The following is a 27,548-nucleotide window of genomic DNA, read 5'->3' on the forward strand; positions in this document are numbered from 1 at the left end:
GTTCTTAGCTTTAGGAGTTACATTTAAAAAAAAAAAAAAAAAAAAACTGTCTTATCTACAATATAGACTAGAAGGAGAACATTCATAAATAATTTCAAAGTTCGTCTAATAACTGAGAGATTTGTTTATGAATGACTCAGTGAATGAGCCATTGAATTTATACATATTGTCTTAAATATCCGTTCTTCGCACGGGGAGAACATAAAAAGCGTCAAAACTGTCCCCAATCAACTTAGGGACCGCAAAAAATATGAATTTAACCCTAATATCGGTCATTTTCAATTATTTTTATACGGTACCATCTTCTCTTAGAAGTACTAATAGGGACTGAAACGGCATCGAAGTGTCACTGTTGATCTCACCGACCCCGAAAACTATGGATTCGGCACTAATATCGCTCATTTTCGCTCATTTTTACACATTTCCCCCTCCCCAAATTGCACCATCAAAATGAAATTATGAAAATCATCCCAGACCTCATTTATGTTGAAAATTTGATCGAGATCAGTCTTATTGTTGAAGAGTTAATAAGTCACAACATTGTCATTTTCATTTTTATTTATACAATATAGAAAGATAGATTTGAAAGTAAAGAAATATGTTAAGTGAATAAATAAGGAAGAATAGTTCCCTTGGCGTTGTACCCAGGAGCGTACCAAGGGCCAGGCAACCCGGGCAACTAGGGTCTACCCGAGGCGCCACAGTCTAGGAAAGTAGTGTCTAGGAAATGTTATTGTATCGCTATGCACAGTTCTTGCAAAATCATTCATTTCGACCCAACAACATGACCTATTTGGGTTTTTATACAGGATCAAAAAGGAAGACTAGGATACCCTGATGAAGAAATTTGCTGACCTAGAGCATTGTGATATTGAGGGTTTCCAACTTCAACAGGAACTATTGGTTTTACTCCTCCTACTACCAGGTGAAAATGAAAAAAACAAAAACAAAAACAAAACAAAAAAAACCTTGAAGCAAGGTCGCCGATCCTGGAGAACGTGGAGGCCCGGGCCTTCCTATGCTTATGTGGCCCCCCATGTATTTTTTGAATATTTTTTATGAATATACAATATTTTGTATAATTTGAATTTAATTTGTCTTAAAATCCTTATATGTGCCTTCTTAGACCCTTATTTGCAACCAAACACATCTTAATGCCCCCCACCCTCCCAAAGTTACAAAGAAAATGTCAGCCTTGCTTTGAAGTATTAAAATACTTAAGGAGTAACCAGCAGGCCCGTATCCAGGGAGGTTTGGGGGGCCGCCCCCTCTTCTTGTCAGCGTGGCTTCAGGCGAAAGGAGATTCTCAAAATTAAAATTAATTAAAAATTATTTGAGATCTACCATGTGCCAGGAGCGCCATGATGCCGATTAAGTTCGACATTTTTCAAGACATTGACACAGATGTCATTTTTAGGTATTTTGCAGACAAAAAAGACGGAAAATTATATTTTAATTGTTGTGAGTGCTGAAAACAAATATATTTAAAGTTGTTTAATTTGTTGTTAATTTTCAGTAATAGTAAAGTTTAACTTTTTATTGAGTTTCTAAATTTTGTCACACTATTAATTATCACGCCTGAGGCTAAATGTTGCAAAATTAGGAAACTAATTTGAGTAAATTATTCAAGATTTTAAGGTACTGTTTTTATGGAAGAAAAAGACATGGACGCTCTTTCTCATAAAGTTCCATAAATTGACATTGATATGATCTACTTACTTATCAAAGTCAGAGGATTTCTAATACTTAATAAAACCTGTTATTAAGCTTTAGTCTTGTAAGAGTGTTCAGCTTTTGTACAAATTCATGAAATATGTTTTATGAATGCTATGGACTTCAACTAGTAGGACCTACTTAAAAAGGGTGGTTTATATTGCTGTGCGTAAAAGACATTCAACATATGTGAAGTGTCTTTATTGGTATTTCACGTTATTAGAATAGATTGTTACATAGTGGGATTTATGGTAGTGGGTGGTATTGAATACTACTACTGATGTTATTGATAACAAAACAATTGATTATATAGCACTAATCATGTCAGCATTAGTAGTATTCAATAAATGGTGTTCGGTATTGTTTTTGTTGTTAGATATCGATACATAAATAATAATAATAATAATAATAATAATAATAATAATAATAATAATAATAATAATAATATAAACCCAATATATCTGAACCATATTCATTTTTTAAGTACTAAATATATCTACATATGTCATGTATTTGAATATTAATTTTTCTCTTTGAACAATGGGTTTAAAATATTAAAATCACTCGAATAAAATGTAAAATATATGTTAGAACTTGGAGAAAGGGACAGAAAGTCACTTTGCCCGGGTGAAAATTTTGCCTTGGTCCGCGCCTGGTTGTATCTGTCTATTCCCGGGCCAACTGACATGCCCCTTTCTGCCTAAGCTTGGGCTTCAATGTCATCATGACTAACACCAATCAGCTTGCAAATTCGATAGTAATATCGGTGATTTTGGATGTACTGTTTTTCTCTCCGTCCCCCTCGATGATAATGGGTAGAGAATATAAATTGAACGGCTTCGGGAGTATTATTATTCGTCTAAGTGACACCGAAAACTATAAATTAGACACTAATATCCGGCTTCCCGGGAATTATTAATCTCCCTTTATGCAAAAATTTCGAGTCCTCTATAATGTCTTCAGTGGCGAAATAAAAAAGAAAGTGCTTCATATAGAATTAGATCTAGTAACCTACCAAATTAGATAGCTCTAGCTCACGTCTTTCTCTGCGGAAAGCCGATGAGAGACAAACAGGCACACATAAACGATATTTTATTGTATTAGTGTAGATAGACAAAGAAAAGTAATTCATGTAGGTAGTAAAAAAGCAAATAATAATAATAATAATAATAATAATAATAATAATAATAATAATAATAATAATAATAATAATAATAATAATAATAATAATAATAATAATAATAAAGTACCCTATGTGAGAATCAGTATTTAAATATTGTTATTAAATATTCCACGGACTAGCGGAACAAACGGTACACTCAAAACTATTTTAAAATTGAATGATACATGCATAATCACTGAAGTACGGTACCAAGTCCTAGAGTTGACTAGAAGAGTAAATTTGTCATGAATCAGGTGTGTAATGTTGGTTATAAAACTATAATGTGATCCTTATTATTATTATTATTATTATTATTATTATAATTATTATTATTATTATTATTATTATTATTATTAATAATAATAATAATAATAATACTAATATTTACCATTCGCCAAATACTCGAAAAAAAGTGGGAATACAACACCCCGGTACATCAACTATTTATTGATTTTAGAAAGGCGTACGACTCGGTTAGGAGAGAAACATTATACAACGTTCTTACAGAACTTGGAATACCGAGAAAGCTAATTAGATTAATTAAGATATGTTTAAATGAATCCCAAAGTAAAGTCTGGGTAGGAAAATTTTTGTCCACGAGCTTTCACGTCGAAAATGGCCTGAAACAAGGAGATGCGTTGTCGCCATTATTATTTAACTTCGTTCTGGAATACGCTATAAGGAAAATCAAAGAAAGCAACCAGGGCCTACAGTTGAACGGTATTCACCAGGTTATGGCATATGCTGATGATGTAAATTTAATAGGGGATGATAGGAGAACAATAGAAAGAAATGCAGAAGTCTTATTAAACGCTTGCACGGACATGGGTTTAGAAGTAAATGCAGAGAAAACTAAATACATGGAAGTGCGTCGGGACTGTAATACGGCAAATTATGGATGCGTTAAAATATTAAATATTACTTTTGATAAAGTGGATAGTTTCAAATATCTAGGATCAATATTAACAGAAAAAATCATATTCACGAAGAAATTAAATGTCGACTAAAAGCAGGGAATTCGTGTTATTATTCAGTTCAAAATCTCTTGTCGTCGCGAATTCTATCGAGGAATTTAAAGCTTAAAATATACAAAACGATAATCATGCCTGTTGTTCTGTATGGTTGCGAAACATGGTCGCTTACTCTGAGGGAAGAACATAGACTGAAAGTATTTGAGAACAAGATCCTGAGACGAATATTCGGACCCAAGAGGAACGGGAATGGGGAATGGCGGAAACTTCATAACGAGGAACTACATAATTTATATGGTCTACCCAACATTGTTAGGGTCGTCAAGTCTAGGAGGCTTAGGTGGGTGGGTCATGTAGCTAGAATGGAAGAAAATAGAAACGCTTGCAAAGTCTTGACTGGAAGACCAATCGGAAAACGACCATTAGGAAGACCTAGCCGCAGATGGGAAGACAATGTTAAGATGGATCTCGCAGAGATTGGAATACAAAGCAGAAACTGGATGCAGTTAGCTAAGGATAGAAGTCAGTGGAGAGCTTTTGTGAACGCGGCATTGAACCTCCGGGTTCCATAGGCCAGAGAGTTAGTTAGTTAGTTATTATTATTATTATTATTATTATTATTATTATTAGTAGTAGTAGTAGTAGTAGTAGTAGTAGTAGTAGTAGTAGTAGTAGTAGTAGTAGTAGTAGTAGTAGTAGTAGTTTAGCGTCCCATGATTATGCACTGAGGTTAAGGAAGACGATGATTACAGCCCGGATTTATATGCGAAATGCATGTTTATAGTGACATGCAAGAACGTATGGAAAATGTTTTCTTCCTTCCGACGGACTTGCAAGAATTCGTTTGAGATGCATGTAATGGTGCATGTAAGTGCATATTTTGAGTGAATTTCGATGTGTATGCATATTTTGTAAACTTTGCAGGATACTGCATATTCCTGAATTTTATTGCTGCATACTAGCATATTTGAGAGTATATCACGTGAAAGTAGGCTATATTTAAAGTGAACTGACTCCGTTTGTAAACGCAGTGTAGAACAAAATGTTGTACAGAATAATAGCAGAAAGTGTTGCGTAACTGAGACCACCAAATGCTAATATCTAGCAGTAGACGCGCTAGTATTAAATGTAAATAAATTATTGTGAAAGCTCTATCGCGCTTACGTATTTTTCGCGAAGTTGCGACAAATGTTCCAGTACCTTCTCATCCAGTGAAGAGCTCGTGGCTCCAAGCTGTGCAGTATTATACAGATATCTTAAAAATCAATGAAGACAGCCGTAGACTCAATAAGTCCCGATGATGCAGCCGCTATTTATGTATCTCAAAAATGTTTCTCTACAAGTGGCATTGAGAACAAAATTAAGTACATACATAACCACTTCTCGGCAATACCTGAAGTTGTCAGACAGTTGGAATCCTGTAAGAAGGCTTTGCAGCATTCACTCTCCTTGTTAGGCGAATTATCGCAGACTTTGTCCATTGAAACAATTCATTTTCTTGCCAAAATAGCGTCAGATAAACTTTGCAAAGTATTTGAAAAAAAAAAAATCCGGGTACAAAACAATCTGTGCCATTACAAATGTACTTAATGGTGAAAACATGGAATGAGAAGAGAATGTAACACAGGAAGACTTTCATGTATTTCACATGTACGAGTGACTTCTGCTGATGTAGAAAGAAACTTTTCGATCTACAAAACGTTTCTTACTGATAAACACAGGGTTGACAGAAAAAAAAAAAAAAAACTTAAGGAAGATAGTTCATTGCAACAGAGATCATTAAGATAAGATATTTTTGTAAGAACCTGATATTTTATTTTCTTAGTGTATATTTCAGTGCATATGTTAAATTTTTAAATGCATATTTTTATACTGTATTTTTCGTGCATGTTTGCATGAATATTTTGGGGTTTGTTTATGTATGGAAATCCGGGCTCTATTGATGATAATGATTGAATAAAGAAAGCCGAAGGTAACAGAATACCGAGAAAACTCGCGCACACGACTTGTCAGTCACTAAACTCACTTGCCAAGAGCTGAGATCGAACCTCGGACACATCGACCCACCACTGGACACAGTAAGGCCTACATGACTGAACAACTCAAAGGTCAACTTTCTTAACCTGGAAACTTTAAATTTTTACAGTGCATGGGACTTGTAATGTGGGATACCATTAAGGAGATATTTTTAGAAAATCGATATGGAAGGAAGGAAAGGGTGCTGGCAATAATTATACTAAAATTTCCATATCTCCGAATCTCTGAAGGCAGAGAGAGACATAAAATTTGGTATATAGACTTGCCATTTAAAATAACTATACACGTGTTTCGTCGGTTTTTGGTATTTTCCCTAGAATGGAAGAAGGGGAAGGAATGGGGTTACAATTGTTATAACAAAATGAAAATATCTCAAAATCCTTTAAGGTTAGAGACATAAAATTTGGTATTTAGACTTTTCATTTAAAGTTATTAAAGATGTGTTTCAGCGTTTTTAGATATTTCCCTTAGAAGGAAAGAGAAAAGCAGAAAGTGAAAAAGGCGGTAAGAAAATTGGTGGATGCTGCAATTGTTAAAATAAGATAGCCATATCTCGAAATTCCTAAAGCTTAGAGACATAATTTATTTTACTTAGACTTTTCATTTAAAATAGTTAAAGAATTGTTTCTGCATTTTCTGGATTTCCTTAGAAGGGGAAGAGAAATGTGGGAGGAAAAAGGGATTGGTTTGCAACTGTTATAATAAGATGGCCCTATCTCGAAATACCGGAAAATTTGAGACATATGAGGGATATGAAAAGTGGTATTTAAACTCCTTAATCAACGAACTTCAATATGGATACAGCACAAAATCTCAAAAAGGCGAGCATTCAGAGCACTTGACTTGACAAAATTAACAACTTTAATAGCCAGTGATAATGCCTGCTTCTGGTTTTTTTTTTTTTTTTTTTTTTTTTTTTTTTTTTTTTTTTTTTTTTTTTACTAAGGCTTGTGTGTGAATTAAGTAGTGCAAACCCATAACTGTAGAATTTTTGTTCTTTGCCAGCTTTATAAATCCAGATTGCGAAGCTAACATCGCTGGAGCTGCATCACCACATATTTCTACAACTCTGTTCCAGGACAAACCATTTTCAAGAAAAAAATATTGCGAGCAGGAAAAACAACAGAACCTTTTGATGATGTCTCCAATCTTTTTGAAAACAATATTTTCATGGAGTGCTCTGCTTGTGTCACCGTGTAACCTATTGCTGTGGCTATCCGAAAATCTTACATGATAAAGTATGTAATTTGATATATCATTGGAAAGATAATGACAAAAAGAAAATTTATATAGGAAAAAGTTTTGTCTCGCTGTTCTTAAACAATAAGCGAGATATCAGATATATATGCCCCTTCGACAGAAACTTATAAAACTGAGAAAGAATGGGTAGGTTATTCATTTATTTATGTTTGGAAGACTTAAGTAGTCGATATATTTTTAATTTAGATTATTTGAGTTGGTCATGTCAGGACAGTTGCGTGATCCTCTAATCCAACTCTCTGGAAAGTGAGACAGTGTGGTGGAAAATACTTATTCTGAGAAAGTTGATCTTATATGATTGTCTGTACACCCGCCGGTGGCTGTTCAAGGCCCACGTTCCGTCCTTCATAACCTTGGTGTTGCGTAATGACTTAAGAAATTGAATTTAATTGAAACATATTCTGGAGTAACATTTCTGGAGTAATGTTATCTACTAATGAACGTTTTCCATTAGTATTTCATTATACACCTCAGACTTAGGGGGAATAAATAATTAAATAACATTCCTGATTAAACTAATAAATTTCATTTCAAGTAACTTAATTTTAATATATACAAAGATAATATTTGCAGTCTGGAACATAATTTGTCAACACTGATCAATTGATTTAAAATATATAAAGTGGACGCTCAAGTGTACACTGGATAAAATGGGCTTCAATCCTGCTTTACCCTGGATAAAAGTGCAAACTATAGTTTAGCCCCTCCCTAGATTATATCCTGGATCCGCCACTGTATATATATATATATATATATATATATATATATATATATATATATATATATATATATATATATATATATATATATATATGTTTATGACTGATCCAATGAACAGTGACAGTTTTATTTATCTTGTGAAAGCATTAATATTTTACAAAAAGTAAAATGTATTGATTAATATAGAAGATTTTTCAAGAGACCGATTCTCCGCATTAAGCGGTTGGTTTATTACCTGTCACTCAATGTGTCGCGTGCCAATTTTTCCTCTTCTAACTTTGTGGTTAAAACGTGTGGTAGTTTTATTGCTCCGTGCCTTTTCCTTATTTTATAGGGGGTACAGAAATATTCTATCGTTGGACAAACTCCTCTCTGCAGTCCGTGCACTGGCAACCATGTATGACTACAAAACTTGTACCTCAAAAGCCTTCGTTTGAAAAAGCCATCTGCTATTTTAACACAGTATGTTTTGACATTTTACAACTATGATTTACGAGGGGGTAAAAATTGGGACCCCGGTATTTCGTGCGCGCTACACCGGACCTGAGTTGACGTAGGTTGAATGTCTTTTTGAAAATACGTGTTATGTACGTAATACGTGTGCAAAATTTCAATGTTGTATCTTGAAAACAAAGGGCGTAAAAATTGTTGAAAGTCTGAATTTTGGCCCTATATATGTAGACTCACTTGTGTATATACATATTATAAAAATTTACTGCGTCATTACTATTTGACCTAGAGTCATGATTCAGACGTCATTTTCTTTAGTATAACGAACCCTTTCCAACGATACCAATCATATGTTCGTATCATACACCTGAATCGGAAAAATCGAGAAAAACCGGATTTTTTAATGAAAAAAATCACTCCTCGGAACACTTTCGCCCCTCGGGCCTAGCCCCGGTTTCATGTAGGGATCTAAAAAAAAAAAAAAAAAAAAAAAAAAAAAGAGAGAGAGAGAGAGAGAGAGAGAGAGAGAGAGATACCCAAAGGTATACACAATCCGTATGCAAAGTTTGAATCTGATATCTTGAGAACTAAAGGCGTGAATTTTTTAAAAATTTGCCTTAAGAAAAAATAAAAATATCACGCCCCTCCGCCCCCACTTGCGCCACCAGTTTAACCAAACGGTTCCAAAACGCATCTGTGATGTTCTTTGGTTCATTCTTGACTTGTCCAATAAAAAAACGGCTTAAATAACTAAATAAGCGGTCAAAGACGATGCTACGCCATGGTAACAAAAGTTACTAAAAATCCTAAAAGGGTTAAACCTAGACGCAAGAATATCCTAGAAGTCAAGTGATTTGTGTTTCATTATGTTAATCCAAACATTAGTGTATTTAAAACTTTTGAAGTGCTGAGTGAGTGAATATTTTCTTTAGATATCTTTTAACAAGAGGCACACGCGCCAAACCTCTCGATGATACAATTTGAATTTATAGAATACACTATAAACTAGAATCTTGTTTAAAATACTGTCTTTGGAAAGTCATGTACTCTTATTCATGGTTGATATTAAATCAAGCGAATGCGAATCTAATTTGTCCTAGCGGAGCTTTTATTTCAAGCCAAGATACTAAAATATACTACGAACGATTGCAAAATGATAAGATTTTAAAGAGAAGTGGGTGGTCAGATTTTTTAAAAACGACTGTACAGTTAATTTAGAATATTCAACTCAAACACATTTTTCATTTATTATTTTCCAAAATCACATTACACACGTCATATAATAAAGAATTCTATTTGCAGTAGTGTATTATTTATTTAACACTATTGCAGGCAACGGTTCCCGTCGGATCCTTTTAGCAAAGTTTGATAGGTGACAGCGATTCCAATGGGACTCACAAGTCATAACGTTATCTGGATTACGTTATAAAGTTGACATCTTAAACGACTGTGTATATATATTACGTTGATATAATTAGCTACTATGATGCTTAACGACGCCCATCCCTTGAACATCTGAAGTAATGCATGTCTTACCGTTACATTGTTTAATATTTTGTGTAGTGTTTCTTGTTACATTCTTTGTGTGAAGTTTCCTTTTCAGATATCGGTAATCAAACTTCAAGTCTCTCAAAATGTTATTTTTGGTTGATTGTGTATAGGAGTTAACTTTCCTTTTCAGCACTGATCTTTTCGAAATACATGAGTTTCAAGCTGGAATTGAATACTGGTCTCCCGCGCTGGCATGCTAACCATATACGCGTAGTCCATCCCATATACTATATACTCCTGTTGAAAAAGAGATGTAGAACTTAATTCTTTAACTATGATTGATATCTGGTCAAATAACAGTTACATTATCTTGTGTTCCTTAATTATGTTTATGACTTGTTTAAGTGACGAAGAGCATCTTCATCCTCATTTCATGTGTTTTAAAATATAACCTGTAAAAATTAAGGTAATTTAACTTTTTTTTTTTTTTTTTTTTTTTACAAAACCTCTGGTATATTTAGGTAAGATTAATGCTTTCTGTTATAAGTAAAACGGGTGCAAAATCTCAAAGGAACATTGGGAGAATTTTCCCAATTTAATATTTTTGAAGTAAAATTCCCGCCATTAATAACTTACTGAAGGTGAATAAAGTCACAATAGTGTCATAAGTTTGCAAATTAAGTGCGATAATTCTTATGTAATTAAAGTGTTTTCGTATGTAATTAACGGGAGAATCAATGGTTAGAGGTATCTCAAATTTCATTCAGATCAATAGGTGTGAATGCTCAAATATGTGAACACTTTATGTCAAATTCATCCAGTGCAAAGAGTTGTTTTTTAAGCATTCTTGTGACTCCTCCCTCACTTCGACTATGATGATTTCGCACCCTGTAAGTAACACTAAGTTCATTAAGTTCATGGTATTTCGTATTGAAATCTATGTATTGCTCTCCGTTTATATAACATTTTCTTTTATTTAATGCGAGTTAATGATGTATGACAAAGTCAGTTTGAGCTCTTTTAATATCCTGCAGCAGATTCTACAACATAAAATATACGTATAAGTTAATATTTAAAATGGTCTGAATTTGAGTAACTACAATAAGAGAGAAAAGAATATTCAATTGCATAGAAAGCTTTTCCTCTACTTTTTTAAAAAATAGTTTATATTAATTGCTACAATGTTACTTAGAGAGTTGATGTTGGTTGCTGATGCTCTTCGGCTCGGTGGTGCAATTCTTGGCGTTTACCCTGATATGTTGGCTCCCCAGCTTCTATCCCGATTGCTTCCAGAGATAGGAATGAATCCAAATGTTAAGATGCTGCTCAGGCAATGTGATCAAGAAGGTCCAGATGATTGTGCTCTTTTACCCCTTTACCACTGTCTTCATACGCCAGGTGGACCGCTCAAGGTAATCCTTATTTTTCTATTACCAGTTTACAAAATTTTAGTCAGATAGCCAGGACAGTTACAAAGTACCTGTTTTTTTTTTTTTTATTATTTTACCAAATTTCGTTGATTACAAAATGAATGTATTTGTAATATTCGATGGTGAAAGTGCAAAACCTTGTATCTCCATTTCTTTCTCTGTCTTTTTTTTTTAATACGGAATTTTAGATTTTGGTTGTATTCAATTCCCCACATCTGAATCTAAGTGTATGCAAAAGCTCGTAAACGAAAACCCAATAAAAACGTGAAAAACTAACTTTAAAACCTCGTATCGCATATAAAACAATGTAAAAGCAGAACGGTTTTATTGCTCTCCTGAAAAATTTGGTTCTGATGAGTTACAAGGTTTTGCACTTTCGCCGTCGAATTTTGTGTATTAAGGCAGAGAAAATTATTTTCCTCTGCACTGTACAGTAACCCTTTAATAACTACTACTAGTTATGGTTCTCGGATTACTCCAAATACCTTGATATACTTATTAAGATTTCACATCATATCTTTAAAGATGTGTCGGTTTTACATAGATAACATTTATTGTTATATGTATTTATTTTTCATTCTATATTGATTTTAACATTGCCTTAAATGCCTGGGAACAATGCCTTAAACTCCTTTTGCTTCATAACCACTTCTACAGGGGCGGATCCAGAGGGGAGGGGCGATCGGGGTGATCGCCGCTCCCAGAAGAGGAAGCTTTCTTATTTTATATATATAAATAAAACCCATCCCAAAGTTTGGAGCCCTTAAAAGTAGCAGTATGACAACCCACTGCCCCTCCCCCCAGAAGTCGGTCCTGGATCCGCCCTGCACTTCTAATATTTACTTTTAAGTAAGGGAAAATATTATTGCTTTTATTATATTTATAATTCAATAGGTCTGTCTCGTTTTTAATCTTAACTTCATTTTATGATAAAAGACCATTTAAATTTTCATCTTATATATACACAGATGGTTATCAAAATATAGGAACACCTAGCATTGGAAACACGAAGCAGATATCTGGGTTGGCAACGATCAGGTGGTGACCACAGCGCTGGGCAGTTGGTAGTTGTGGGTTAAGGCAAATCACGTACTACGTGAAGCACAGTAAAACGGTAGTTGCAGTGAAGTGAGCAGACGGTGATAGTGTAAAGTGGGCGACCTCTCTGATTTCCAAATAGGGCAAACTGTTCGCGCTTAGGTAGCTAAGTGGTACGAGCGTGACGAAAGTGCCAAGTGGCATGTGTTGTGTATCGCAAGAATGGTGTTCAAGGTGATTATGATCTACAAAACTCACGCCAAATCACATCAGCGAAGAGAACAATGGTCGGAAGATAACCCTTGGTGACAGAATCCACTGAGCATTAAACTATATTGTTACTCAAACCAGTTGTGCGACTGCGGTGCAAAAGGCAGGGAAACTCGATTACCACGTTCTTCAGCCTGTGTCGACAAAGTTCAATGCGAGTTAATACGGTGCCGCATTGAAGAGCGAAACCGCTGATAAGGAATCATCACTCTTTAGCACGAACTAATCGTGCCGCTAACAACATGAACTGCTGATGACTGTAAACGTGTGATATGGTGGTACCAGTCATAGTTCACCTTATTTCAAACGACGGGGCGTGTTTATGTATAGTGGACGTCCAAACAAGCATACTATCCGCAGTGTCTCCGCTCAACCGTGAAATATGGTAGCGGCTCTGTAATACTGTGAACCGTAAAATCTTTGTTTTCATTGGGTTTTGCGTTGACGCTTACCGGTTGCGTCACTACTTGTTGCCATTTTAGGGGACCATGTACATCCTGCGGTTAGATATTGTTTCCGGATAATGAAACTACATCTAAGGATGATAAAGCGTCCATTCACATAGGTGGGGCTGTTGGAGGAATATCAGGATGAAAGTAGAACACCTCTCTGAGCTGCGCAATTCCCGATCCTGAACATAAGTAAACATCTGTGATTATTTTGGACACATGAACTCGGTGCAGTTTTTGCATCCGTCCTCTCTCACGGAACTGAGTGCTATGAACCGAACGAGAAATGGTTTCATATTCCACTTCCTACCATTCATGGTCTCTACGACTATTCTAAGTCGCATCAGAACTGTTCTGAGGGCGAAAGTTGGTCCAACGTCATATTAACCCGGAAAGCTGCATTTTTATCGAGTGTTTCTATTATTTTGACAACCATCTGTATCGTATCAACGTTATTTAATATCTATTCACAGGAAATAGTAAAGGAGAGTACATCAATGTGAGGTAGAAGGACTACGTGTATAAAGTTTAAAGGTAATATGGCTCTAGTTGTAAAATCTGAACATAAATTCAACATGATATTAGAAAACCTGAACAAAAGTTGCGAAGAATATGAGATGGAAATGAATGAATATTGGACAAAAAAACAATAATGACCGGAACAAAGCGATCTGTATCAAATATAGAAGTAGTAGGAGATAAATAAAACAGGTGTCAATATTCAGTTTAATATAAGCAAAGACCTGAAGTTCAAACGTGAAATAAAACCAAGGATAAGGGTGGAGATACAAAGATTTAAGTAGAAGGGAAAAGTACCATATTTTGTTAGTCTTTAAATACAGAGTCATAAAATAAATAAAATTCATAAAATATTTTGTGTAGACTATTATACTGTGTGGTAAATAAACATGGACACTATCGAAAAGCAACTAGAAAGTATTAGAGGCTTCGTAAATGTGACTGTCGATAAGAATGGAGAAAATAAACGGGATTGAATGGAAAACTTATGCGAAAGTGTTAAGAATAGTAGGGTAAGAAAAAAAAAGAAAGGGAAACTGGTCTGGACATTGTCTGAAAAGAAACTATGTCCTGAGAGATATGACAGAAGGTACAAGGACAGGACAAAAGAGGCTACAATTAATGGGAGGTACTACAATAGTAACAAGTATGTTAAGACCAAAAGATGAACTGGGGATCGTGCTACATGGAAACTTCTCAGTTCGGCAAGAGATCTGTTAGTCAATGTTCCTTGCAGGCACACGTTCGGGGAGACTATGCTTCCTGGAGATAGTACAGTGCCCTCCCGAATACTGTTGCTCACGAGGCGAGATAAGAAATAAGGTTTTTCGTCTCCTCTTGTAAAGTTTGTAAAGCCTCATCTCGTCTCAAGGAATTCTTATTCGTCTCGTCTCCATTTTCGAAAAAGCTTTTCTCGCTACTTAAAGTTATGTACAGTATAAAATTTATACCCTATTTTTTCTTAGTCTTATCGAGAAGTTATCATAATCTTTTTACGTCACGATAGGTCCAAAGAGTGTGATATACACAATTTAGACCATATTTGTTATTGAAGTATATTGGGTAACGACTTGCGTATGTCTTTAAACGTTGATGAATGCTTTACATTTTTTACAATCACTTTATCAACGTATAGTCTTTATACTATAAAACATGTAACAATAAGACAATGTTTGAGATCTAAGACTTGGGTGACCTAATTTTACCCACGAGATTCGAGAAATTTCTCGTCTCGAGAAGTTGAAAATTACTTATTATTTTGCTCTAATTTTAATTTTAAATCATCCAAAAGCCTCCAATCTCTACTAAATTCAGAATATCCGTCTTACAACTTTGCAAGTAATTACATAACTCTCCACTATATATTTAATCTCTTTCTCAAGACCCTACCCCACGAATTAATTAAATACAAATCTCCATAATCTGTTTCTGGAACCAATCCAAATAATCAACTATTTGCAAAGAACATTAAAACTTAAGGTTCAGTTAGAATTATAAAATGCGTTTGAGCCCATCCACATACTTAACGTATTAACTTAACCTTAAGTCCCAACACTCGTCTCGTTTTCGAAACGAGACTAGACATTTCTGGTCTCGGAACAACACTACTTACTCCCAGAGCTCGAATAAATTACTAAAGCACTATATATATATATATATATATATATATATATATATATATATATATATATATATATATATATATATCTTATATATAAAAGAGAACGCACAAATCCTTTGTTCCCTCATCACGCTAATACGGCTGAACCAATTTCTTTCATTTTTGGGGGGTTATTAGGATTTGGACCCTAGATGGTTTTTATCATATCACTTTAATTTTTAATTACCAGTGTCTTGAGATAATTGACCATTCAAGTGTCCATAACGTACAAATCCTTTGTTAGTTCATCATAGGTAAAAATAAACGTATTTATATGCAACCCGCATGACCGTGTCACTCGGCGGGTTAACATAAATGACAGGCGATATAATGTTGACATTTACTGCAATCTACTATGGTTTTTATCATATCACTTGAAAGCGAAAAAGTAAAAATTATCTAAGTAACAAAGTTTATTGCGTTCCGGGGTGACCGCAGCGAAGCGGGGCGGGTTAACATAAATGACAGGCGATATAATGTTAACATTTACTGCAATCTTCTATGGTTTTTATCATATCACTTGAAAGCGAAAAAGTAAAAATTATCTAAGTAACAAAGTTTATTGCGTTCCGGGGTGACCGCAGCGAAGCGGGGTGAACGCTGCTAGTATATATATATATATATATATATATATATATATATATATATATATATATATAGTATATTACAGTGTTCCACAATTTGATTTCTGACCCTCTCCCGGATAAAAGACTGGAAGAAATCCTGTTGCAGTAATGAAAGAATTTTATGATAGTGATGCATATCAACGATGGTGTCATAAGAAGTTCTACTTCACCGGTAAAAGTGAGGGGGAAAGCGGGGGGACGAAGTCCCCTCACTTCCAGAAAATATCTGTGGCTTCCCCCACTTTCTAAAAAAAAATACAATGGTCAACGATAGGCAAGGGGCCCCCACAGATCTCCTACCTTTGGTAATGGTCCCCCTCCTTTTCAGATCCACTTTTACCCCTACTTCACTTACCTCACTTACTTTTGAATTTAACAGCCGTTATTATAAACAAATAACTTTCAGTATCTTGCATGCAAATTGGAGTGTAATTATATAAAAATAAGCACTAATACGCAATTATTTTACAATTCCTTACAGTATTCTCTTGAAGGGCATCAATTTGCAGTTTTTGGCTTCTGTTTGACTTCCGATTACAGATATATAGTTTCTGTATCTAACAAATTCATCACATGGGATCTTTCTACAAGTGACCTAACACGTGATGTGAATCCTGGCATTGAAGGCATCATGCAGCAATTGGTTCTTAGTCCAGACAATAAGTTTGCAGCTGCATATACTAACAATAACCAGGTAAACTTTTCAACGAAAAGCTAAGATTTAAAATAATTATATTAACCTACATATAAAGATCTCGACTGTACAAAGTGTACCTTTTGAGATAATTGTATTTGAATTATAGTATGCTCTTCAAAATAATATAGGTCTTTATTGCTTTTAGGCAAAGACAGAAATTAAATTCAAGAAGAGCACGAGGGAACTACCTCAGTCTGGCAGAGCCCCGCACCAATTTTACAGGAAGAAACGCAGTTTCTACCAAATCATTGACCAAATGCCATACTAAAATACCATTTTGTGATAATAATTTTAAACAGCATCATACATTTATAACATGTTGGTAATTTAATTGGTATTAATCGATTTAATTGGTATTAATCGCTTACCTCTGTTTGTTTCCCTATGAATAGTCAAGGTTATGGTATTCATCTAATACTTAATTTATTAAGGTCCACTATGGGATAACGGTATATGATTTAAGTATTCACCGCAGTATGTAACGTGCCGAGGAGGAATGAAATATCCCCCTCCATATTAAATATTTTGTCGCTATTAATATAAGAATAGCTAGTAATAGCTGAACCTTTCAATATATATAAATCCAAAATTGCAACTAGATATGACCCTATTATGAAGAAATTTTAATAAGGTGAAATGAGAAAGCAAACTTCTAAGTAATGTTATTTTAACTTATTTTTGAAAAGTGTTTTAAAATTCACGTGTTTTAACACCTCAGATTAAACTTTCAAAAATATTTAGATCTTCAAAATTCAATAATTATATATATATAGCGAGAGAGAGAATTTGTCGCATCAGAAAACAAGTATTTGTTTACATACAAGACTTTGTATATACATAAAATTTATATAACAGGTAAGGAGACTTCTCCCTTCGAAGTTCCTTTGCTGCTCTTCGATTTCATTTATGTAATTGACCTTCTTTTTACATTATTTCGTCCAGTTGTATAAATGTTAAGTGTTGTCCTTTATGTTAGAAAAGAAACACCTCATCTAGTTCCTTTCCATGTGGTAAGGTGCCAAGAACCGACGACACATTGCCACGTTGGAAAGCAATAGCTATGCTTTGAATTAGGGAAGACGTTGAACGAACATCTCCAGTAACGATAGAAATGCGTCTGCCTACTTGTCTAATAAAATCAAAGCTTGTAGATCCTCACGGATAAGTAGTCTCGATGGCAATTGGAGCAAAAATAAATTTATCAAGGAGGTTGTTGTATTTCCTTTGCTTTTCTGCCTCTCTACGACTAGCAACAGCTCCAGCATTCATAACAACCAACGGGAGACTTGAATGGGCAAATGTATCTGATCATGTAAAGTCCCATACTAGTGATTTGCCTCTCATCCAAGGAACTAATGTCATGCCATCGGGTAGTTTACCATCTGTACGACAACAGCCTGCGGGTTCACGTATGGAAGGAATTCCAGCTGTGGTTAGGGTTCGTAAAATGATATCATTAACAGAAGAGTGTCTAGCGTGTCTGCCCATGGTTCTTCATGCATGAAACGCCATCCAGGCCACGTTAGTTAACTTGATCCCGGCAAGCTGGACAGCGATGTGGCTCACAAACAGCTGAACCTAATTTTAAGGCGACAGCGATTCGAAATGTTTCACTAATCATATGAAGACCTAATGATGGGAAGGGTATTGCATTCAACCATGCCTCAGCATGTAGTGATGAGGCAGCAAGAATCCTGGTTTTATTCTCTGGAGCAAAAACTGACTGTAAGAGAAGTTTACGGAAATGGAATACAATTTGTGTATACCAAGATGCCTGAGAACCTCTTTTGTTAGTTTCTGGAAGACCAGTACCTGTTAAATTTTTCCATTTGCTAGAGCCTTCTTGAACTGTGCCATCTAGGTCCAGCTGGTAGGAAAGACTCGACTAAACGAAGATATCCGTGGTAGGGCGCTAAAAAGGAAGGAATCGCCATATCCACGGATCGTCGAATACCAAGACCCCCTAATCCCACAGTTAAGGATGCTTGAATCCAAGATTCGTCGCTTGAAGAACAGTTCAAAATTGACTCCAGGCCCATTTTAAGGATAAGAACGTATATCTCCAGTAGTGGAGTTTCATTTCAAGATGGAAAGCATCGTAAAGGGTAGTTTAAACGAGGGATTGACAAAAAGGCACGTAGAAGAAGAAAGGCTGCATGGGCAGAAATCGAGGCGAGACGAGACAGAAAATATTCTAACTTCGATATTTTTAACAGGTCATTAGTAAATGCTTCCTTTGTGAGAGCGGCGCCTAGAAGACAAGCATCCTGGTTAGTTAGGAGACGTATTCCTGGGGCAGCTTCGTCAAATTTTCTAAATAATAGGTCGAACTTGGCTTCATCTGGCCCAAGAAATCCAACTTCACACTTTGAAAAATTCAGATGTAGGCCAAGTTCAGATGCCTTATCATTTATTTGTGCTAGAGTTGAAAGAACTACTTCAGGTTCATTTGCGATAGTCCCATCATCCAAATACCAGATGTTTAATTCAGTATTAATTGATTTCACTAAGGAATGAATGGTTATACGCGTAGCAAAGAGGGCTAGGCCCAGGGGATCGCCTTGTTGTACTCCTCTCTGGGATGAAATAGTTTCTTCACCTAAGAATAGATCACTGGGTTGAGCGTAACATTGGTAAACATATGAATAGATTGGAGAAATTCATTCAACACTATAGTAAGCATGGAGTCCCGACAAAGCTCGTTATATGCGTTGCGAAAATCCAGCTTTAAGATAGCCTTAGGAGCATTGTGAGTGGAGGAAAAATAAACCCCTGTTGCATGTACAGCTTTTTCGGCTCCATTGGAAACACGAACACCAAGTTGATGGGGAGACAAAAAAAGTTCTTAAAATGCTCCCATGTTCTGAAGCATATAATTTTTGCTGATATTCTGCGCCAAACTTTCCCAATGGCCATAGGTCTAATTCCACCATATTTCTTTTCTAGAGCAGTAAGTTTAGTTCCGAAAAACAATGAGCGAACTTCCAAGGTACTTTTCCTGAAATAATTAAATTGAACATATTTAATAATGATTTTACGAGCCTTTTCTTCGATTCAAGTACTTGACAGGATAGGGGGTCTTAGAGAATCGAAGGCCGAAGACCATCGAGACCTCCCGCGCTGCCAAATGAAAACGAATTAATAGCAACTTTAACTTCATTAACCAAAACTCCTTAACAGCTGTTTGGGCACATCAGGGAGATTCGGTAAAGTAAATTCACCAGAGTGGGCTGGATGCTTATCCAACAACGTCTCAAACACATAAATATCGGGGACTGCAACCGTATCATCTGACATTAGTAGACAGATTGCTACACGGATGTCACCATCTGCAAGTTTGTTTTCTACAATTTTAAGATTGGAAAATTCTGTTTTGGAAGAGATTTCCTGGTCTTTGTGGGATACCAGGTTAAGGCGTCAATACTTATATTACACCAAAGACGAAGTTTTTGTTTTACCCAGGAGGTAAGATTTTTTTTTTACATATTATGATTTTTTAGCGACTAGTGCTACTAATGGAAATAAAAACAGGCTGATCCAATCTTTTACGTCATTTGAAATAGTTATTTGAAGTAACAAACCGGCAAATGCATCAGCCACTGCAGCTCGAGCACCACGAGAGACACGCCTTAAAATGTGAGTTGAGGACCTTAACTATATTAATATTTTGCCCACGTAAGAAAACGTCAAATCCTGTGTGCATTTATTGCGGTTCGAGATGTTAGTACTTGTAGTTTTATAATCAGGATAGCTATTATTATTGATATGGCAACAATCTTCCTCTGCATTTATGATCTGATGCTTTTTACCTATGTGTATAGCTAATCCTCTGGAATTCGCATAATGTTTTCCACAATGAGGACTTGGTAACACATTCATAGATTTAGTAGTAGTAGAAAAATTGCCGTTAGTAGGCCTGAAAATATTTGCAACTGAATCAATGTTATGGGCATCAGATTCACCTGATTCAGCTGATTCAACCGATGGAAGTTGAACACTTGAACCATCACTTGATGATTCCATTAGTTCATTTTGTATTTTTATATTCAATTAAGATGTATAAGAAAGAAAGTTGATTTTAAATTTTGACAGATTTTGAAAATGTTAAATTAATCATAATCTCCCTTAAAATAATATACATTTATGCTATTTTAATATAAATTTTTCTCAAAAAATTGCAACAAAAATAACAGTACTATAACTGGTTCAAAGACAAGTGAAACAACATACCATTCGATTTAAATTCTCTAATTATAAAGTATATCTTCATATATTAATGGCATTCAAATCATTTAGCTTTTAACTGACAAAAGTTATGCAAGCTCTATTAGAATACAAGATCATGAATTCTCGAATCAACGTACATTCCTAGCAACCTATTTAACCACTTATTTCAAGAAAAATATGTAAGCATTAAAATTTACTCAATATAATTTATATCTGGCATTTACCACATTATCAAATAGTAACCTTTTTTACACTCACGAAACAATTGTTTTAACGTAATTGCTTTATACAAAACTTTAAATATACTATTCACTAACTCAATATTACAATTTTTCTCGCCCAGTTCAATTTAAGCTTGGCGTGACGAAAAATTCGAATAGCTGTAGTTCTATATATTGACACTACGGCGCTGTAGTAAGACTATTTCCCTGACTACAATTCTATTCGCTTACTTTTTTAAATAATTATATTAACAACCATTACAAGTAATAATATTAATAATAATAATAGGAAAGAAATTTACAGAAATAGAAAAGGGAAATCATTAAATTTTACCCAGTGGATATGTGATTAATAAAGAATCCCCATATCTTCAACACTAATTGTTCCACAAGTATTAATTAAAGAAATGTATCAAGTGAAATTTCATTGTACATTAAACTAAAAATACTGTTTAGAATGTGCTTCTCGATATTACGATGTTTCAAATTTCTCAAGTTAAAATTAGCCCAAAAGACAAAGTATTGACAAATGAAAACTAAAAATCCTATTATATGTTAATATTCTCAGTATTGTGATATTACTAAGCTAATCTGTGTTTTAGTTTTTAGCCTACTAACTTACGGTACGTATTGAATCTTTGATTACTTAGACATTTTATAAATTGTCGTATAAATAGTAGTATTTAAGTATATGATGTTTATGTCTCAATATAATATTATGATTCTTTCTGAGTATTAACATTGTAAATAATTATTTTTCATATTTTGTTGAAGAGGGATTAAAACCTGCGAAAGTCCTTTGCGTACACTTTTCGTCACACATTCTATATATGGCATTATTATATTTTTTATTGTATATGTTCTTATCAGCGTTATCAAATCTACTCTTCCTTACATTGCACATAAAGTACAGCGTATTTTTTTTAAAAAAACTTACGGATTTCATTTGGGTCTAGAATTTCTAACGAAGTCCGATTTTCATGGATTTGTGGGAAATGACCAAGACAGGATGGGAGATTTATGGAACTATGTTTACTGGTTTAAATTTATTATCGATTACGCCTCAAGAAAAACAGCAAATTTTCGCCAGTGTACCTTACAATTGGAATGAAGTGCGGTGCGGTGTGGAGATTTGAGTTTTCTTCGTTAGATGACAACCTCACCAAGGGGGAGCGCGGTGGCTCAGTGGTAGAGCATTCACCTCTGGTGCTTGGGGTCCCGGGTTCGATCCCAGCCCCTGCCAAGTGAACTTTGTGGTGGACAAAAACCCGTGCTCGTGAGTTTTCCCGGGGTTCTCCCGTTTCCTCCCACTTTCTTCATTTCACTCATCTCTCATCATCCCCGTCTCCTTTAGCCTACCGGCATAACCGTGGGACGTAAAACTCAAAGATTTCATTTCATTTCATTTTCATTTCATTTTTCACCAAGGTCAATAAGAAACAGAAAACTGGACCGACTGTATTGGGAATTGTGCTGTACAGTTCTGTGCTACTGTGTGAGTATGATCAGCGCACAGTGAGAATAGTGTACTCTTTGAAACAACATGAGTTTATCGTTAAAACTTTGGAGAACGGAATTTGTTGTTGCTATGCAAAGGGTATTCAGAAACAAATTTGTTTCACGTTCTGCCCCAGACAGGAACATAATTGGGTCACTAGTGAATAAATTGGAAGAAACAGGATCACTTCTGAGTGAGACAGGGAAGCATCGGACCCCGCAGGCGGACGACCCGCTCGGAAGAGTAATACCCCCGGAAGTACGTTTTTTCCGCGCGCTACTCTAGACAGCTGTTTTACGCGCTATCCTAGCCAGTTATTTTAAGTTGGTCACAAAATTTATATCATGAAGTACACGGGGAACAAAACTACCCTATATCATGGAGTACAAGGGCATAAGTACTACAACTACTTATCTGCATAAAAATAAATAAATCACTTTTTAAGTATTATTTTCATATTATTTTAATTTAATAAGTGTTATAAAAATGTAAAAAAAAATGTAAAAAAAAACTCCTCGGGCGGGGTTTGAACTCGCGCCAAAAGAGGATTTTATTACTAGCATATAGCGGTAGGCCACTCAGCCACTGAGGCCGACAGCAGCAAGCGTTTGTTGTCTGCTATTTGAATGCAACGTGGCAAGAAGTGGATAACGCCAACCAATCAGAAATGTTTTTCTCGTTTCTACTTCCGGGAGCATTACTCTCCCGAGCTAGTCCTGCAGGCGGCTGTTGTAAAAGATGTCAGTTATCGACTCCTTAGGTCACCCAAGAAATCTTTCCGTCGTTTGTGGCAAGAAACTGGCTATAGCTATTCAACATGTGATTTATGGGTGTTATGACTAACACTTAATTTGTTTTCTGCAGTTTCGCTTCAAAAATCCAAAACCTTATTCTAATTGTCAGGAACATTGGCAAAAATTTGCGGTTTTTCTTGAGGCGTGATCGATATTATTCCAGACCAATTTAAACAAGGAAACATAGTCCCATAAATCTCCCATCCTTACTTGATCATTTGCCACAAACCGCATGAAAATCGGTTAGAAATTCTAGACCCAAATGAAATCCGTGAGTTTCAAAAAATCACCCTGTAATAGCCCTGTTAACATAAGGGAGAAGATATGTTGGATGTTATGGCCAACAATTCCAAATTTGTTCGTGGTCTAGTTATAACCATATATTAACAATGTCTTTCCAATGATTGCAATTGTGATTTTTATTTTATTCCCTTTTACAACATAAAGCTCGTAGAGGGGTAAAAGTGAATGTAAAGTAAGATTAGACTACTACTCTGGTTTTGTGCAAATCATAGTACTTCCGGATAAATAAAACTTCTTTGCACATCTACATATTGTCATTTTGCACACATCTATAAAGAATTTAATGTTTGATTTTTAACGCTTATTACTGTGAAGTACCCCTTTTCTCTCACTCTTTTACCTTCTGCCTGATTTAGTCGCTGATTTATCAATTTGAAGTAGTTGAGTTTCATTTATGCGTTAAAGCATAACCTTTCATTATAATAGTTGTGTGTGAGTTGTCAGTTCTCATCCCCATCTACATCCCTTTATTTCAGATTCTGTGACAATATATTGATAAACTATTATAGAAATGTCTAAGCTAATAGAACTGACAACCCGCCGCAGCTGCACATTACGATCATAAAGAATATATGATTCTAAGTTAACAAGTCATTTCAATTTCTATTTTTCCTTTTGCAGACAGTACTCCTTAATACTCTTACAAGCGAGTTTATTATCATAAACAATCCCCTGCAGAACGAGGAGTCAGTTCGAGGGGTATTTCTTCTTAATGCATATTTGTTTATTCATGGGCAACGAAGTTGGTGTCGCTATAACATGCGAGGCGAGATGCAGGAACGGTATAACAGTCCAGAACGCCTTCCTCTTCTTCAGATGGAGTTCAGTTCACTTGAAGAATACAGACTGATTTTCTGGAGTGGAGACCTCAATGAAGAAGATATGCTTCTGCATACAGCTACAGCTGCAGGGAAACTAGAATCTTTAGAGTTTCATAGGTAATGAAAGTAGTTAATTTAGTTTACTCAAGCAAAACATCAGACTAACGTGTAATTTACATTTATATTTACGAAAGAGCAACACATTCCTCCTTTTATCTAGAATCATTCTAATGAAATAGAATATATATATATATATATTATTTCATTAGAATGGTTCTAGATAAAAGGAGCAATATATATATATATATATATATATATATATATATATATATATATATATCAAGTCGAAGTAGTATTCTCCCTTGTACTTTTAGACTGTATTAACCAAACTTACAAATTGATGCTTAGATACCAAATACAAATATAAATACATACATATCAGATTCAAACATAAATATCAAATTACTTTGTATAAATGTAAGTAATCTGATTCCTTAGATTGAAAAAGTTGTTTTTTTAAGTAATCCTAGTGATAATTTCAAAACGTTATTCTAAAATTCGGAGATTTTTCAAATCCATGTATTTTCTTGCATGCTATCTCGAACTCACTAAAACTTTTAAATCAATTTAAATGAGTACTATTCGAGATGAAAAAGGCAAGAGGGCCACATAGATCTTTAAAGTAATACAGTAAATTTGGTGCTGCCCACCTGTTTAATACTCTATGTATACTTTCATATTTGTGAAAATATACAAGGTGGACCCAGGCCTGCAACCAGAGGGGGACTAGAGGGCCTGGTCCCCCTAAACTTTTCGTGGCCCCTCCAGACCTAAATACAAAATGCACAATTTAGATATTTGTACGAGAAGTTTTAGTGACTTGCCCCTCCCTAACATATTCATGGCCTCCGAAACCTCTGTGGCTAGTTTCGAGCCTGGGTGGACCATTTATCTTGATACGCCCTTGTAACTTTTAAACTAATAGACAAGAAACATTGAAATTTTGAAACATACAAACATCATCAAAAAGACATTGTTTTATATAATCAGAGATATCACTAGGTTAATAGTATTGCCAGCCCAACATAAAGTGACGTTTTTCAAATGGCCCTACGTTAGGTTAGTATACTTTTGAAATCTATACCAAACGGAAACGTACAATATCGCATTTACTATTCAGTGTTGCAAACTAAAGTATCACAAACATCAAAATTGTGGTAACATCTACAGCAGTAATAACGCAAATGAGACGGAAGAGCCAATGCACATTTAATTCTATGACCATGATATGATGGATTTCGAATAAATAAGAAAGAATTACAAGGGATTAACATATGAAATTTTTCATAAGCATTTATTTCGTAAAACTGCTTAGATAAGTAGCTCATCCAATCGCTGAGATAGTTTTCAATAGATGTAAAGACTATAATGCTGTTTAAAATAATTTTTTATCTCAAACCATTATGGAGATACAGTAACCACTGGTAAAGTTTGCAACATTCTCAAAATTGTGTAATTCCGAAATCTTGTTGTAATACACCTGCCAGAATTTGTTGTTGGGATGTTATAGAAGCAAAGGAAACAACAACCGTTTAAAATATTCCCACAAATACCCATTTAAAGCAATATAGCAATTTTTAGCATTGTAGCCATATCTCCAGAATAGTTTGAGATATCAAATAGCTGCAAACTTTATTATGATCTTTTTCTCTATTCAAAACCACCTACATAATTGAATACGATACTTTTCGAAACACTTTTTCGAAAGAAAGTTCTTTGAATAAAAACAAATTTTCAATCCCGTCTCACTTAGTTCCTTCTCTTTCGAGATACGTCATATAATGACCTAGTATTCGAAACTAAGCTACTTTGGATATACATTGCTTCACCCGTCTCAGTTGCATCACTACTGTTGCATAAGCAAGCAAAATCTGTTTCCGATATTTGTGATACTGTAGCGCCTTTAGTTTTGCAACACTACATAGCAAGTGTGCTACTCTCAATTTTGTATATTATGTAGGTTTGAAATATGTAATAACTTGATTTAGTGCCATTTGAAGAAAATACAACTTTATGTTGGGTTAGCAATACTGTTAATCTGGTTATATTGCAGTCTGTCAATGTTCCCCTCTTGATACTTGCATGGTATGAAATGTCAGTGTTTTGTATATATTAGTTTAAAAGTATATCAAGATAAATGGTTCACCGAATATGTACAACTATTACGAGATTACATTTGTTAATCTTAATATTATGCTTACCGTAGAACCAAAGTTGGGCAATTTAAATTAGTATATCTGTATTTAGTTAGACTTGTCCCTATTCGGGCGCCAATTCATAAGAAGTAGGATTAGTTCCTTGCAGGTTTTGGAATATACTATCATTTCCCATGTTTGATGAAGATACTTCTTAGCACCGAAATGTTTTACTGTATACTGATTTTGTTAAGTGTACGTACCTCTTTCACAATTAGCATCAGTTTAACATATTTTCAATATCAAATAGCCATTTATTAGAAATTGTATTTATTTATTTTCCAAATATGATAATATTGTATATTGTATATTTTAGTATTATACTCTTATTCTTGGTTAGAAAAAATATTTTTTATTACAGTGCTATGGTCCTTACGAGTAATAAGAAGGTATTGTATTGCTGCACAAGGGAACATGGATACAATGTAGATGTGTTTAAATTCACTGACACAAAATGGGAATTTGATCGTACGTTGTGTGGTAATGAAGAAGAGAATATGTTGCAGCTGAAACTAGATAAGCTGGATACTATTCTGATTGGCACTAGTATGAATGGATTTCATGTTTGGAATTTGGAAGATGATGCTCACACATCATTATTATTACCACATGGGATTAGGAATATTTCTACCAGAGCTCTCATGTCTAATTCATGTGTTCTGTCATCAAGAAAAGACTACGCAGTAGCTGGGGTCAGGTACGATTGCAGTCAAATTTCACGTTTATTCAGAACATTGTTGATGGTTTTAAAATTATTAAGAGTGTTAAATAGGCCTAGTCCTCACCCAACTGTAGTTTTGAGGAACTCGGGCTTTGCTCTATTTATTACGAGGATAGATTGGAAAGTTCGTGGCCTGACTTACAAAATTAGAAAATATTTGGATAAGTTATGCATTATTTTTTCCACGTAATCCCCCTTGACGGCACCTTTCTGGT

The 27,548-nt window shown here is 34.9% G+C and overlaps 1 protein-coding gene across 1 annotated transcript in view; it reads left to right on the plus strand.

Annotated features, from left to right (window-relative positions):
* Nucleotides 1-27,548, plus strand: part of LOC145671091 (NACHT and WD repeat domain-containing protein 2) — a 183,050-nt gene that overhangs the window by 112,789 nt on the left and 42,713 nt on the right. The window contains exons 16-19 of the mRNA XM_081739848.1: nt 10,997-11,216; nt 16,278-16,490; nt 24,158-24,474; nt 26,974-27,309. Coding sequence (XP_081595974.1) covers nt 10,997-11,216; nt 16,278-16,490; nt 24,158-24,474; nt 26,974-27,309 — 1,086 coding nt within the window. The remainder of the gene's footprint in view (nt 1-10,996; nt 11,217-16,277; nt 16,491-24,157; nt 24,475-26,973; nt 27,310-27,548) is intronic.

Source organism: Thermobia domestica, chromosome 15 (genome assembly GCF_964235325.1).
Source record: "Thermobia domestica chromosome 15, izTheDome1.hap1.1, whole genome shotgun sequence".
Taxonomy (NCBI): domain Eukaryota; kingdom Metazoa; phylum Arthropoda; class Insecta; order Zygentoma; family Lepismatidae; genus Thermobia; species Thermobia domestica.